The 15,982-nt window shown below is 30.8% G+C and overlaps 3 protein-coding genes and 1 long non-coding RNA gene across 5 annotated transcripts; 1 reads left to right on the top strand and 3 right to left on the bottom strand.

Annotated features, from left to right (window-relative positions):
- Window positions 1-2,371: 2,371 nt before the first annotated feature.
- LOC122518956 lies at window positions 2,372-2,621 on the bottom strand. The gene is made up of 2 exons (XR_006304208.1): window positions 2,539-2,621; window positions 2,372-2,447 (listed from the first exon to the last, which is right to left on the bottom strand). It is a non-coding gene; the product is annotated as an uncharacterized LOC122518956 (long non-coding RNA).
- Window positions 2,622-2,821: 200 nt separating this feature from the next.
- On the bottom strand, window positions 2,822-4,393 carry LOC122518953 (integrator complex subunit 12-like). Of its 2 annotated transcripts, none has more exons than XM_043638091.1 (4): window positions 3,958-4,393; window positions 3,519-3,878; window positions 3,321-3,393; window positions 2,822-3,163 (listed from the first exon to the last, which is right to left on the bottom strand). In XM_043638091.1, the coding sequence occupies exons 1-4, from the start codon at window positions 4,114-4,116 to the stop codon at window positions 2,955-2,957; spliced, it is 801 nt and encodes a 266-aa protein (XP_043494026.1). In that variant the 5' UTR covers window positions 4,117-4,393; the 3' UTR covers window positions 2,822-2,954. The 2 variants fall into 2 exon arrangements, with proteins under 2 accessions (XP_043494026.1, XP_043494025.1); XM_043638090.1 differs by having other exon boundaries at window positions 2,912-3,253.
- Window positions 4,394-5,174: 781 nt separating this feature from the next.
- LOC122518952 (protein BCL9 homolog) lies at window positions 5,175-11,405 on the top strand. The gene is made up of 7 exons (XM_043638089.1): window positions 5,175-6,596; window positions 6,677-6,915; window positions 7,028-7,310; window positions 7,421-7,779; window positions 7,847-8,297; window positions 8,414-8,621; window positions 8,736-11,405. Exons 1-7 carry the CDS (start codon window positions 6,311-6,313, stop codon window positions 10,684-10,686), a joined length of 3,777 nt encoding a protein of 1,258 aa, XP_043494024.1. The 5' UTR covers window positions 5,175-6,310; the 3' UTR covers window positions 10,687-11,405.
- A 538-nt stretch (window positions 11,406-11,943) lies between these two features.
- Window positions 11,944-15,504, bottom strand: LOC122518955 (zinc finger Ran-binding domain-containing protein 2). Its single transcript, XM_043638092.1, has 8 exons — window positions 14,829-15,504; window positions 14,663-14,715; window positions 14,392-14,473; window positions 13,929-14,250; window positions 13,699-13,796; window positions 13,592-13,633; window positions 13,256-13,318; window positions 11,944-13,009 (listed from the first exon to the last, which is right to left on the bottom strand). The coding sequence occupies exons 1-7, from the start codon at window positions 14,900-14,902 to the stop codon at window positions 13,276-13,278; spliced, it is 714 nt and encodes a 237-aa protein (XP_043494027.1). The 5' UTR covers window positions 14,903-15,504; the 3' UTR covers window positions 11,944-13,009; window positions 13,256-13,275.
- Between the last annotated feature and the right edge of the window lie 478 nt (window positions 15,505-15,982).

The following is a 15,982-nucleotide window of genomic DNA, read 5'->3' as shown; positions in this document are numbered from 1 at the left end:
TTTGTATACTCCAAAATAGATCTGAATGTTTTAATTTAACAATCATATTGCATTGTATTCATATTAAGTAGGGAGAGGGAGAAGAAGAAATTAAGAGCATTTTGTTATTATTTTTTACATTATTTTTTAGAATCGTGTATATATAATATATTAACATATAAACCGTCTATACTTATATAATTCTAGTTTATATGAAAATCAACGATTTACCAACGCGCATTATATGACTATATTGTAAACGTACAATTTTATGGATAAAATGTCCATAAATATTAACTCTTTATCTGCCCTTACCCAAGTAAACGAATAAAGGAAAAAAGTAATGATGGTAGGATAGTAATGATGATGATCTAACGCGATGATAAAATTATCGCTTTCGATTAAAGAATAAAAAGAAATCAAAGAGCGTCCCATTTTTCACAACGCTCGTTAGAAATAGTACGAATAATATATTTTTCATTCCTTAATGATGAAATAAAAACAAAAGAAAAAAGAAATAAGTAAATAAATTAATAATAATGATAATAGAGTAATAATAATATAAAAATAATAAAAACAAAAAAAGAAGTTTATATAATTTACTTCGGTGTGTGGCAGGTAATGCGTTAAAAACATTCAAAGAAGCGAGAGTATGATTAAATATTTTGTTGGTTTAAAATGACAAATAAATTTGTAATAAATAGGAATAATGACTGTTCGTTGTAGTATGGCTTTTGGAATGTGACATTCAACATCCTTAAATGCATTTTTAATTGCTTCATTCACTTGACTGCCAAAAAATACATAATATCTTCAGATTTGTTATATTCGACTCGTGTAATTATATATTAATCAATTAGATTTTCGTACAAAAAGTCGATTGAATTTTTCACACAATCTATATCATAAAGATTATAAAAAAGATAAAACTTTTTCTAATCGTGAAGATAAATCTTTATCAAGTTTTTTAATTCAACAACAATAAAAATAACACGCTTAAAAGGTATTGATACACAAAATAATTTAAAAAAATATATATATATATATATCTATATATATATAAAATACTTCATTAAAAATATATTTACTCTTAACTCGATGGGTTTTTTTTTTGAATCTCATTTTCTTCTCTTTCTTTTCTCTCATTATTTTTTTCTACTTAAAAACTTGTGAATATAATATATAAATATATACATAAATATATAAATATATAAATATAGAAACGTACAGATTAACGTACATAGATAAAAGTGCGCGTATATGCGTATTTAATGGAAAGAAGATGAAGAAATTAAATTAAATTTAAATAATATAAATGATAAATAATGTCTCATCGTTGATATCATATTAACGAGAGATCATCTCATTGGCATAACACGATAGGTGTTCGTTAAAAGGATCTTTCTTTTTTTGTAATAAAGAAAAAAAAGAAAGAAAGACGTTCAACATTCGTAGCAGAAAAAAAATTAAAAAGATCTGCAATGCGGCATTAAAAGTATTATTCATAAAAATCGAATGGGGGAAAGTTCGAATGATTTATGGATAGTATTTAATAGATGCTAGATAATATTTCATGTATGTACAATAATTTGCAAAAGAAAAAAAAGAAGATAAAAAAAGAAAAAGAAAAATTCAAAATGTGTATCCAAAATAGATAACTTCTTGACCAGAAAAGAAAGGAAGAGCAGGGAAAAAGAAACAAACTGGACTAATTATGGTCAGAGAGAAGTTTTGGATATTTTTCTTATACATATATGTGCGACAGTCAACTCCATCCATCTGAAAAGCTTGTCAATTCAGCATTCAACGTATGTATTATAATGTAATTGACTGAGAAGAAGGTTCGACGATGAGATATCGTGAACCCAATTAGAGTGTATCATGCTTTCGTAGTATAGAGATAAAGAGAAACCGAGGATTACGTCGAATTAAGATTACTCTTTGTTAAGCTTCATGAAGGATGGGGATGGGTGGGTAATTGTCCCCAATAATAAATAAATAAATAAAATCTCTCTCTTTCTTTCTCTTTTTCTGTATATGTACGGTACGGAAATTATGAAGTAAACAGTGTCGTTTAAAAGAATCGTAAATTCCAATGTTTTTAGCTGAAAAGAAAGAAAGAAAGCGAGATTTCCTTTATCCAGTAGGTACTTTGCCTGTGTATAAGAATGTGTGAATATGACGTACGTGCGCATATGATATATATGTGTGGGTGTGCATGTGCGTGTGCCAATTGTATCCTTGTAAGGCTCTCCCTCTCACCCCCAGCCCGACCTATGTAAATAATATTCAACTTCCCCCATCCTGCAAATGAATAGATTGTAAGTTACACTTGAGAACGAAATGACTCTTGCCAAATTTTCAATGGGACGTAGGAACAAAAAAGTAAGCATTTGAAGAATCGCAAAAATATATTGGTATTATAATTGACGTAGTCTCATTTTTCTTCTTATTGTATATTTTCCATCCTATTAAGGTATTAAAATATTATTATATAATACAGTTTTATTTAATTTTAGTAAAAAAAAGAAAGAATTTATATATATATATAGTACGTACAATGTAATAGATGTAAAATCATTTTGATTAACAAATTATGTTTACTTTCTGTGCTGTAGTACACCAAAATCTTATCTACAATCACATATATATATATCTTAAATATAAATTTTACATTTATAAATATTCTATTTCTTTTTAATATTATATTTATTTTATATATATATATAAAATTCACACACAAATTAATTTTATTTATGTATAATATTAAAATTTTATTAGTGACCATATATATATATATATTTTTATATAAAGAAGATTTCATATTCTTTCATACTTTGCTTAATAAAAGAAACAAAAATATTGTTAATAGATTTTATATATACTAAACTATGGACAGATAACTGGTTACTATGAGGTCAATCTATTCCTCATTAAAGGTAGGACATTATATCTGTTATAAAATAAAACACATCTCACTCCACTCCTGATTTGATTTTATACATTACAGATTTTTCCTGAGAAGATTTCCCTGATGAACTAGCTGTTGCAGTAGAAGAGGAATTTTTGGAATTAGAGCTGCTGTTCGTACTACGCTTCTCTTGTTTAGCCTTTTTCATCATATCCTTCAATCTTTTATCTGCACTAATGATATGAATGTTGGGTACCACCTTGGTTCCACCACCTATGCCAGATGGAAAACTATTTCTATTAATAGGTTGTGATTGATTTACATTATGTGATGATGATTTGTATTTTTCTGAGTGCTTCGAGCCTAAAGAAAATGAAATGATAGCGTAATGGTATTTTATGTATTTAATAGCATGTAATACCTTACTTACTTGAATTAGATTTTTTTGGTTCTTTCGACTTACTGTCTATCACAGTCTTTGGCGAACTTCTTTCTTTTGGTGTCTAAAATAGATTACAATGAAAGTGCATTAAGACTTTATTTTTATATATATTTTGTAAATATTCATGAGCATTTAAACCTCAGATTTAAACATCCGCAAATAGTATGCTTGAATATACATACGCACCTGAGCTTTTGTACAATTAGAACAATACCAAACCACCCTTGGAACGTCTATTTGGGAATCTTGTATATGTGGAATATGACACTCTTGATGATACAAAGAATGACATTCTACGCATTCAACAAGTCTGTTTCTTGCTCCAACATCCATTCCCTTACAAATGACACAAGTTAAATCGTCTTCTAAAATTTCCATTGCTAATGTGTCATCCGATTGAATAATCTCAGGAGGAGTATCTCGTGCTGGTAAATTAACTGGAGAACTGTTCTTGCTTGATTTACTCGAATGTTTGGAAGAACTTTTACTTTTTTTACTACTGCTACTGCTACTGTGGTCGCTTAAAACTGGTTCTTCCATCATATACTAAAAAATAAAAATAAAGTTATTGTTAAATAATTTAAATATATTGATAAACTATATATATATATATATATACATATACCTTTTTATGCAACACGTTAGAAAGCATTTTGGATGGACCATACTTTTGTTTAATTACTTCATCTAAAAGTGCCCTTAATTGTTCAGCAGAATCTTTATTTGTAGAATGTAATAGTCTTAAGCCTTGTGTAAATTGAGGATCTAATTCTAGTTGTGACATTTTGTTAATTAATATATATATTATATATATTGATTTGTAAGAAAAGAAAATATGGATAATTTCAAAGAGGTTATGAATATCTTATAATGAAATTCTTTTAATTATTTGATAACATATTCATTTGATTTCATTTTTATTACATTTTTTTAATTGATATCAGTGTTTATCCAGAATACTTAAAACGCTAGTTTTCTTTAATGACAATAGTTTTATTTTAAAAGGAATTTGTGTACAGTATATGCATATGCTGAGTATGTGATACGTCCATATTGAATTCCCCATTAAACAATAATTAATTTAAGTAAATAAATAAACAAAAATGTCTATATATATATATTTGAATAAATATATATTCATTTATTGTGCTAATTTCTTTTTATTGCAAATATTTTTTATTAATTTGAAAATTATTATAAATATCTAGGAAAAGGTATTATTTTTATTTTAACACTATCCGTTAAGTTACAATTTCAATTAAAAAAAATTAAATAATAATTTAATTAATATTTTTTTATAATTTGTAAAAAATATTTGAATAATTTATATATTTATAAAAATATTTTCAAAAAAACCGCCTTGAAATAGCAACGTTAAAAAAATAATACGTGCGTCAGCGGTGCAACACTACCGCGATTGATACTCAAATGTTGGCAATACTACTGCAAGAAAATTCAGAAAAGAATAATTATGTTTAAAGTACTTTTTTAATAGTGTAAGTTTGTAACATAAGACTAATATATTATTCTATTAATATTAAAGATATATAGTAATATTAATTAAAATAAAAATATTAGGGATAGTGAAAAATATCTGTTAAATATAAATCGGTATATTTATACATTTCTAATAGAAACGATTAACTTCTAAAATTTTGTCTATATAAAATGTATATTTACATTGTTAAAATTTTGTTTCAAAAGTTTAATTAATAATTAAACAATTTAACATTGTTTCGATTGAAATCAAAATAATTAATTAAAACTAGCTAGAAAACAAAAAATCTAAAGAAGGGAAGTTTATTTATAAATGAAATTATATCAAAATTCCATCGTACGACGTAACGAGTTATAAAAATAATATTGTTTATAAGGGTATACAAGTTTCTAGAAATAATCTTCATATAAAAGTAGATAGAGAGAGGAGTAGGTTAATACGAAATAGAAATCGGCATTAAGGATGTGGTAGGATAAAAGTGCGTAGGTGCTAATATCTTTAGTTCCGGCCCTGTCTCATGTATTCCAAATTTAATTTCACAGCTTTGGATCCCGTGTGAAATAAATGTAACGTTCCAATCGCGTAGATGATAAAAATTCAATCCTCGTTGCTACGTAGAATGTATGTAAGGTGTATAGAAGTTGGAAATAAGAGATTGTAGAAAAAAATATAGTAAGCAGGTGAAAATATAACCAAAGAAAGACCAAAATAGTAAGCCGTGTGTAAGTGAGGGAGATCAAGTGTATAAGGAGAAGAAGTCAGGTACGGCTATGCACTTTTTCTGTCTTTCTTTATTCAACGAAGACGCAGAAGAAGTTCCTTGTCCGAAGAGCATTAAAAGGCTGTCTAACTTAAACGGGCAGTTGGCAGCCGTGCGTAAAAGAAATAAATAATCAAAGCGACCATGAAGTGACAAATAAAGTTGAACGAACAATGCTCGAAAATATCGCGAGAGAAATAGTTAACGGGGTGTATTAGACTTGTTCGTATGTTTTCAAAAGGTCTTCCGCGATGTAACGTGGTGTATCCTACTATGTAATAATTTAAGGTGCGTTATGTATTTCTTGTGGAATCGAGGCTGACATTTGGATATTTTCCTACTTTCAATATCTCGATGATATTGGTCCTTTACCATAGCATACTCGTATCGGTTGTATTCTTACAACATAAATCGAGTACTAAGTCGTCGAACCTTTATATAGGTTTTATTTCATTAAATGATTAGAAACGTTCGAATTTTTTATTCGTTTATATATAACTTATTATACCGGGAAGAATTAACTTCACGGCCATGCTTTCCTCAAGGATAATATTAAAATATACATATTATTAATCGAAGACTTTAGTTTAACTAGTGAATGTTTTTTCATTGATAACCTCCAATAACTCCGCGCTCTGCGGATCCTAGTGGCCATGCATTTGGTCCTTATATTATCTACCAACGTCTGACATTGTACTTATCATACGCAATACTTCAAACATGAAAACAGAGAAAAAGACAAGTGAGCCAAGTTGCGTACCTACAACTGTTGTCAAGGAGGAACCTGATACCGATTCTGTCAAGATCAAGGAAGAAGGTACTGGTGGTAATAACGAGGATGTTTCTGGTGAAGATACGACAGAGTGTCCAAGAGATCCTTGTTTGGATCCGACCAGTGGGGATGGAACAATGTCTGTAGAGAATCAAAGTAGTAATGGAAATCAACCGATTTTAAATTCTGTCAAGCAAGAAAGCGATCACAATAATCCAGCTGATGATTTGCCAGGTATTATGTAATGTTCTGAATATGTTATTCTCTTATAGATACATACTTCTATACTTAACAAAATATTTTTACTTTAATAGATTGCAGCGGTAATGTTATTACCAATGATGGAATACAACCACTTGTTAGTAACGTTCTTGGAAAACAAATAGGCACTAGTACGAGTAGTGGAGAAGCTCAATATATGCAACAGCAAAGTCAAATCTTTGTCTTCTCTACGGCATTAGCTAACAAAGGTGCAGAAGCGGTGCTACAAGGGCAATATCCATCTATTATCGCTTATCATTGTGCGCAACCAGGCACAAAAAAATATTTGGAGGTATAATAGTCTTCTAATGTGTATATTTTATTGTTAATGTTCTATACATTTATTCATTGAATTTGTTATCTCATATGTATTTTGTAATGTATGGAATATATATTTTCCATAGAAGCATCCAAATAAAATGAATCAATATCGACACAATCCAGCACAATGGTTAAATAATCTTGCTATAATGAAACAAAAAAGTCATCAAGGTAGTTCGACTACTACTTTTCCAACTGAACAACCTCCCGATTTACCAGCACTTGATCCAAATACTCCACAATTTTGGAATGAACCTAATATACGTAACTTAAATGGTGGCAATTCTCTCGGAAATTCAGAGCCATCATTAGATGATACAAATATAGATGTGCCTTGCCTAGTGCCGAATTCACCCAGTAATTCAGGTAATTTTAACATTTAAATATTATTGCTATATCAAACAAACGAACAAAAATATAAACCTTATAAAGTGCTATTATGTAACATTATTTTATAATTAAATTTGGTATTCTAGCTAATCCTCAACCATCTAATAATGCAACAATGGGACATAGTCCAAGTTTGCTAGGTGGTACTACAAGCCCAGGTCCAGGGAGTTTACAGCCATCGTTACAGGGTGTTAAGGTGCCAGATGAGAATCTAACACCACAACAAAGGCAACATAGAGAAGTTCAATTGGCAACTATTAGAAAAATGCAAATGATGTTATTTCCTGAACATAAAGAAGATTCTTCAAATGCATTAGATGGTACTCAAGGAACACCGGTATCATCATGTCCTCAAACGAATGTCCCATCTGGTGTACCAAATCAATGTCCTCCCAGTATGGATTGGCATAAATTACAACAACAATTTTTTGATAACAAAAATAAGGTAAATATTTGTATTATTTAAAATAATTCATTTTATACATTAATAGCTTCAATTATTTCTATTATAGGCAAGTGTTGGTAGTCCTGGCGCGGTTCCATTACGTGGTGCTAATATGATTGGAGTTCCACGCAGTCAAGGACCACCACCGCCATACCATCAAACAACACGATCTGCGAGTGTACCAATTGCAATTCAAAGTCCAAATCCATCATCTCCTAACAATCCTACTAGTAATTTATCATTACCATCGCCTCGTGCGAGCTCAGCTTTGAATTCGCCAGCTGATTGTAACAGACAATTTCAACTTGGTAATCAAAGAACTGGACATCTGCCAGGACAAAGTCCGACCAGTCAAGATTCTCCGAATCCTACAGTTGGTTCGAATGCTGTCTCGAGTGCACGGTTAAATCATAGTAATCCGGGAACACCAGTTTCTCATTCTCATATTATTGCCCTAAGTCCTAATGCTCCTCAAAAGGATAATTCTCTTGATTTTCCCACAAGTCAGCCACCGAATGGTAAGTTATTTTTGATTTATAATCATAATTAAATTGTTCTAAATATATTTCGATTAATATTCATTCTTTTTTCTCCATAAATTAATAACTTTCTTTTTCTTTTGTTTGTAATGTAGTGGATGGAATGTTTTGTCGAACATTGCAATCGTTAGCTCAACAAAAACAGCAGCATAGTGGAACAGTGAATGCGGCGGGTGTAAAAGAAGCAAATCTTATGCCTGTACCTAGTCCTCAACAAATTCAGTATTACAACACATTTGAGGGACAAGAATTAACAATACAAAAGCAAGCTAATACCAGTCTTAAAGAAGGCAATTTGTCTGGGTAAGTTTAGAATTATATTATATTGAATATGTTGTTCTTTTTTTTGTAAAATCTTAATTTTATTATGACCTAATTTTTATTCCTACTGTTAATAATAAATATTATTCGTTTTAGAAATAATGGTAATAATCCAGAAATATCAAATAGGATATTGTCTGGAAACATGGATAACAACAACCAATTTCCAGCACGAACAGAAGCTGCAAGTCCAGTTCAAATGGATAGTATGAATAGAGGTTTTACAGGCTCTTTACACAGTCCTCACACGCCGCATACACCGCATACTCCTGGAAGTGGTGCTCCCCATACTCCTGCTGATTCAACAAAACCAGGAAATAAATCGAGTGCTAGTGCACAAAGTAGTCCTGCGCCACATAATACTAGTGTATCAGATAGTATGGGACCACCACGAGCTGTTCAAGCATCACCCACGACAAAACCTGACACATCTCCTCCTTTATCTAAAGATAATCAACAACAACAATCTCAGCAATCACAATCACAACAACAACAACAGCAGCAACAGCAACAACAGCAGCAACAACAGCAGCAGCAACAACAACAACAACAGCAGCAGCAACAACAACAACAACAGCAGCAACAGCAACAGCAGCAGCAACAACAGCAGCAACAACAACAACAACAACAGCAGCAGCAGCAACAACAACAACAGCAGCAACAACAACAGCAGCAGCAACAAGTAAACTCTAACAATCCTGGAAACACAACAGTAGTGCCTTCGCTGGGTGCTCCAGGAACTTCTTTCCCTTGTGCCAGATCATCTATAAATGTGAGTCAACCTTCTGACAATGTGCCTCTTAATCCCAACAATATCGCTAGCAGGCTGGGTAATTTGAGTGGAATGAGTACAAACCATTTTGATCCTATAACTTCGCTAGCACAAATGAGTCAACAGCTAACAAATACAGCCACGAGTAATTCGTTAGGTAACGAAGGTCCGATACATTCTGGTAATCCTGGAATGATGCCATTTGGCAATCCACATGGTATTCACATGATACAAATGAATAGTGAAATGAATGGAGGTTGTCACGTGGGTGGTCCAACCAGTGAACCGGGTGAAGTCAGTGGAATGTGTATGGGCTTAGCAGGACCACCTACAAGTTACAGTCCTACTACTACGCATACTGGAAGTCCAGGAGTGCCTAGTAAAATGGGACATCCTATGATGGGTCATGGAATGATGAGTAGCCATTCGGGAGGTCAAGGTAGCGGATATCCAGGAGGTGAACCTCACGCGCCATCGCCAAGATTGATGACGGGACATGTCACAGGACCGAATCCTTACAATGGAACAAACGTCCAAGTAAAACCTAATGCTCCAAATACTATACAATATTTACCGGCAAGGCCCAACGTGGGACACGCGCCTAGAGGACCACCTAGTTTGGACTTTCTTCAGAGATTTACTAATCCGTTATCTAATTTGGAATCTAAAATGCCCACACCTTCAGTAAATCTTCAGTACTTCCCAAATGGTTGTGTACCGAATAGTATGGGTCCACATAGTGGAATGCCATCCACCATGAGTGCTGGACTTCCTGGTATGGGAGGGTCCCCAAGAATGGATGGACAACCAATGAATACGTCAGTTGGTGTACATCCTTCTATGAGACCAGTTGGTAACATGCGGCCTCAACCTAACGTAATGCGTATGCAGTATATGGTTGGTGGGGGCGTTTTTCCAGGTAATTCAATGGATCCTGATAAAGTCTTCCCACCTGATATGGTATCACAGGTACCTAATCAATCAAATCCCGGTATGTATGTATCTGGTAGTAAAGGTAGTCCAATGGGATTGGGACCACCTCCCGATGCTACTCAACCACTACCTCCAAGTATGGGTGGCACTACGAGTAATTTTAAAAATAGTCCATTCGTGGGTAGTGGTCCAACTATGTCGGATCCTAATTATGCTCAACAGTTCCATAACTTCCAACAACAGCTTTATGCCACTGGAACAAGAGGTAGTGGGCCACCACACCCTAATTTACACCCACCACCTAATTCACATTCACATCAACAGTTCTTCATGCCTAAATAAATAACACGATTATTGTATTGTCGGAGTAAGAGAAACTGTGATCATTTTTCCATGATCTTTGTATCTCTGTTACTCATTAAATAAGGATAATCCTATCATTTATAACTCGACAAATCTTTGAAAGTCTGTTTTGCTAACGATTATAACAGCAAAAAAAAAACGAAGAAAAACAAATATTATTATGATTTTAACGTCCATTAAATAATTATAAAAATTATAGTAACGATGTGTTAAAGAGAGTGCCTGTAGCTGGCATGTGGCGAGACTTCTCTCGTTCAGTTGTTTTTATTTTTTTTTCTTTTTTTATATATGTATACTGTGTTATATGCATAACGTGTTACACCCTCCAAAAAGGGACTTTATTTCTAAATCCATATAGCATCGTATATATTTTTAACAATTTTAGTCTCTTATATCTGTTATTTTCAATGGTATGAAGATATTTCCCGATCGTATTCTTTTTTTATCCCCTTCCTTATTATTAAGTACTGAACACTTGTAAATTCTAAACGTTTCCGAATAGGAACACGCACAACATAACACACACGCGTGCGCGCGAGAACACACACACACGCATACAACTCACACACAGTGCGTGACTATGTTAACGCGACGATGTAAATACTGATGTAAAATCTGATTTTTCGTAATAATAATCGTTATATCAACGATTGGAATGTGCGATTTGTAGGTAAGAATAATTGATATAGCTTGAAAAAGAATAAGGAAAGAAATAATAATAAAAGGAAAAGAAAAGGGAAAGAGAAATTAAAAGGGGAAGGCAAGAAATGTCATTCTTTCTCTTTCACTATTCGTAGTATCGTTTGAAAGAGAAATTGTTCTCGAATAAACTAAGGAACAAATTAAGCGAGCAAGAAGAAAAATAATAAAGTACACCGGTGCCGGAATTCATCCTTCCTTTATCAGAGAAAATACTTAAGAAACACACACGTTACAAATTCAATTTCATAATTGTACATACATACGATATATACATACATACATATATACATATATACATAAATACATACATACATGCATAAATACCTAAAATACAAACATATATATGTATATATATACATATATATACGCATATGTATACATATATAAACCTGTTGCAACATAATCCTTACAATATCGCCCGTCCCCCTTCACTCCCTCACCAATCCTCCTTGTGACCAACTCTGTGCATAATCATGACCCCATGTAGTTTATAATGATTATAAAAAAAAAAGTAATTGACTAAGAACAATTATGTTGTTGACGAATGATTTTTATTATAAATGAAAAATAAAGATATTTACAAGAAGTCATTATGACATTGAATTATATCCGTTATTAACTTTTTTTTTTTTTTTAGTTTTTTAAATAGTTTAAAAGCAAGCATGAGAAAGTTGTTATCAATGATGTTCCTATACGCAACAGATATAGAAACAAATTCACGTTATATTTTTAATCATGTCGATTGCTTTCGACTTATTTAAATCTATCTTAAGTTCAGGAGAAACACCATATCTTTTTTTTCAATCTGTTGACGCGAACACATTTGAGAATTCATTATAAGGGAATGATTCATTTAATACTACACAGTATAGTTACTTATTCGGATATTTATGCATAGATATAGAAAAAAGGAAATAATAGACCGAAAAAATATCTTTCAAGCGGTGAAGAATAAAGTATTACAAAAGCAGGCTGAGCGCAATTTAAGCAGTGATATGTTGTTTACATTGACCTAGTGCATTTGTAATTAATAACACAATTGAAAATTCGAAGCCATTACAATTATTTTTTGTGCTTTGAAATATTTTTTTTTGCAAAGCTTTGAAAAATTTTCCATCAATTTTAATAAACTTTATAAATAACATCGTATCCCCTTATGTAATTTATCTAGGAAAATTGTATCTACGAGGATTCACCAAAATTATAGAATCTTGCTTTGACTAGCGAAGAAATTTTATCTACGCTTAATGATTTATAAACTTTTTGCGATAATTATGCAAAATGACAATATTGCGTAGATGAACAACCTGTTTTTTTTTCTTTTTCCTTCGTATTATTATTATTATTATTGTTGTTACTATTATTATTATTATTATTGTTATTATTATTATCATAATCATCATCTTCATCATCATTATCATTCTTTCTATCAATTTGATCACAAATTTAAAGCTTAACATCAATCGATTTCCTTTTTTGCAAGAAGTTTTATATTATTTTCCACTTTATTTAAAAAGTGCTCACTAAATCACTAAACTTGTCGCATTATATATATGTTCTTAGTTGCGTACTTGCTGTTGCTCCAAGTATTTTCTTCTGCCTGTAAAAGTAATATTTTAGTAAGTTTGGAAGATAATTTTTTTACAAAATATTACTATACTAATATTATTCTTTCTTATTTAATAATAATTTATATTTATTTTATAGCCTATATTTCATCGTATTCATTCATTAAAAATTATTAGTTATTTAATTGCAAAAAGTACAAAAAGATAATAGCATTCAAAAGAAACTTATTTATTGCGGTTTTTAAAAACCAGTTTTATCCCTAAAACCCATGTCAAACCTGTCCTTCTGCACAACTTCTCAGTGGCTGGATGTACCTGAATCACGCCAATCATTTCCATTTCTGTAAGTATTACAATTCTTATAATATACATATATTAGTTTAGATAATTTAATATATATATACTCATTAAAAATAATAAGTTTCTCTTTGATAATAAAATCATATTAGACAGAAATTACCAATGCAGTGCATTCTAATCATTCTTAATGTTAATTGCAAGTTACGTTTCATTTGAGATACAATTATAGATACGAATGTTTAAAGAATGCAAGAAGTTGGTTATTTCAATCACAAAATAATGCAAAATAATTTTTATGGCATTACCCTCATTACCTTGACCGTTGTTCTTCCGAAGTAACTGTATTTCCATTTGTGCTGAAATATTAGATAGTTAAAGTATTAATTATATTAATAGCAAGGATTATGCATCATTTACTTACCTTTTTTTTACTGTTGCCAAGGTGTCCCATTCGCTAAGATCATATTTTGATAAATCTCCATCATCATCGTCATCATCTTCCTCTTCATCTTCTTCTTCCTCCACCTCTTCCTCTTCTTCTGCTTGTTCTTCTTCTTCTTCATTATCCTACAATAAAATCGCTTCATAAAGTAATCGTAAAAAAATCTATAATTATTGATGGACAAACAAATAAATTACATTTTCTTCAACTTGTTCTACTTCTTCCTCAGCTATCTCATCTTTTTCGTCTTCTTTGGCTTTACAATGAGAAGGACTGTTGTATCTAGAATCTTTAGAATCATCGTCAGAACGATTTTCAATCTTTCTCTTTTTTTTACGTCTTCCAAATTCATCATAATCATCGTCATCTTCTCTTCTTTCTTTATATTCAACTATACCCCGGTCATTGTATCCTCCACCATATCCGGTACGTTCTTCTATTTCTCCAAATTTAGGAGCATTACACATATTGCATTGTTGTCGACGAGCCCAATTCACATTACCACATTTACTACACTGCCAATCATCTGCGCTGTAACATAAAATTTACATAAATTTAATAGAACTGAAAAAGAAAGAGAAAGATAGATATAGGTAGATAGAGATTGTATTTTAAATAAATTTAAACATATAAGCGGACTAAACTATTTTCAATTTTTAATTGAAAGATTACCTAAATAATCCTCTACTTTTTTCTGCAGCCGCTTTACCAATTTCTTGTCCCAGCTTTTTCTTCTTTGTACATTCGCCTCTGTCTGTATTAACAAACTTTGATTATTTATTTTTCATTATAAGAATCTAGAATGTACAGAAAATACTTTTGTGTTATAATGTATAGGTTTGGAACAGAGAATATTTTCTTTGCATTGAACAACCCAAAATATTATAGAATAAAAACAATACTTAACAAAAATGAATTAGAATTAATATAAAAATGTATATACCTTTTCCACAACGATTACAAGAGCTTCGTCTCGCGAAATTTACATTAGCACACCTGTGGTACAATAGCAATTGTATATAGTACTAATAATAGTACTTGTAATATATAAAATTAAAAAATAGAATAATTTAATAAATATGACACATAAATTATTAGAAAATACGTACTGAGAATCTGGACAGACCCAATCACCGTCATTGATACTACGTTGATTATCTTCGTCAACTTTATTAACATCCATTTTTGTGTGTGTATAGGTGTATCAGAGAATCTTTTGTTCAAGTATTATATGTGTATATATTTAATAATCCAAATTATTAATATTATATACGATTTAAGCTACTTGTAGCACTTTTTTTCTATTTAACCTGATAGAAACATTAACTATCCACATTAGGTTTACTTTTTAAAGTAGAAATCTTAAGAGAATTATTTAATACGGAGGCGTAGATTATAGTGATTAATGTATTCTAAAATATCTTAATTAATTATCAGATTATTATTTTCTAATACATTTCATTCGAAGTCATTTAAAACGTAATATTGAGAGGTATTCATAAATATTATTACTATCTTTGAGAGAGAGAGAGCAATACCTTTTACTACCACCATATCCGCGGTATAACGTACCGCGATACAAACGTGTATGCAAAGTAAACTCTTATTCCCAGAAACAAATCAGTACATACAACTAATCACTACAGAAACTCAGGGGAGCCAAACACTAATATTACTAAAGTTAAAAGTTCAATAAATTATTCCTTTATTTTTGTAAGGGCACTAGAGTTCCTATTTTGAAAGAAAAAGAATAAGGAAAGAACTGAAAGGAGCATATGCATCGTATAATGTTAACGGAAGTGGAAGTTTTACTGCCATCTCGATATTTCCATATTTTATATATATACTATTATCTATTTCAAATATTTTATTCATAAAGATTTAAGATTTAACAAAAATTTAAATATCTATATTTCATTCTACGAATATATTTTAATATACATTCATTAAATACCTATAAAATACACGAACCAATCGTGGTTACTTTTTTATTAATCCAATCTTACAAAGATGTTACAAGTAATATGTTAGAATTAGAAATAAATTTAATAAAATCGTTTATATTGTTATTAATTTTTATTATAATATACAAAAACATTTCTCTCTCTCTCTCTATATATATATATATATATATATATATATATGTATGAATAAATAATTATTAACAATATCTTAGTACTTTTTGTTAAATCTATAATCTATATATTACCTTTTAAATTTGGCGCTTCTATGGTGTATCAAGATGGCGATTGTAGTTCTTGTT

This window comes from Polistes fuscatus, unplaced genomic scaffold (assembly GCF_010416935.1).
Source record: "Polistes fuscatus isolate 324 unplaced genomic scaffold, CU_Pfus_HIC Scaffold27, whole genome shotgun sequence".
Taxonomy (NCBI): Eukaryota; Metazoa; Arthropoda; class Insecta; order Hymenoptera; family Vespidae; genus Polistes; species Polistes fuscatus.
Note: the sequence above shows the minus strand (reverse complement) of the source record. Positions and strands in the feature narration are given on the sequence as shown.

What these genes read in the sequence shown, in the direction of transcription:
- LOC122518953 (XM_043638090.1), bottom strand. Translation starts at nt 4,116, where the DNA reads ATGTCACAACTAGAATTAGATCCTCAATTTACACAAGGCTTAAGACTA. An exon ending in CTAATTGTACAAAAGCTCAG is followed by an intron (nt 3,394 to 3,518) that starts GTGCGTATGTAT and finishes AATCTATTTTAG; the next exon opens with ACACCAAAAGAAAGAAGTTC. An exon ending in ACCAAAAAAATCTAATTCAA is followed by an intron (nt 3,254 to 3,320) that starts GTAAGTAAGGTA and finishes CATTTTCTTTAG; the next exon opens with GCTCGAAGCACTCAGAAAAA.
- LOC122518952 (XM_043638089.1), top strand. Translation starts at nt 6,311, where the DNA reads ATGAAAACAGAGAAAAAGACAAGTGAGCCAAGTTGCGTACCTACAACT. An exon ending in GCACAAAAAAATATTTGGAG is followed by an intron (nt 6,916 to 7,027) that starts GTATAATAGTCT and finishes TATTTTCCATAG; the next exon opens with AAGCATCCAAATAAAATGAA. An exon ending in TTTTTGATAACAAAAATAAG is followed by an intron (nt 7,780 to 7,846) that starts GTAAATATTTGT and finishes TTTCTATTATAG; the next exon opens with GCAAGTGTTGGTAGTCCTGG.
- LOC122518955 (XM_043638092.1), bottom strand. Translation starts at nt 14,902, where the DNA reads ATGGATGTTAATAAAGTTGACGAAGATAATCAACGTAGTATCAATGAC. An exon ending in CTGAGGAAGAAGTAGAACAA is followed by an intron (nt 13,797 to 13,928) that starts GTTGAAGAAAAT and finishes GAAGAGGTGGAG; the next exon opens with GAAGAAGAAGATGAAGAGGA. An exon ending in TTGGCAACAGTAAAAAAAAG is followed by an intron (nt 13,634 to 13,698) that starts GTAAGTAAATGA and finishes CTAATATTTCAG; the next exon opens with CACAAATGGAAATACAGTTA.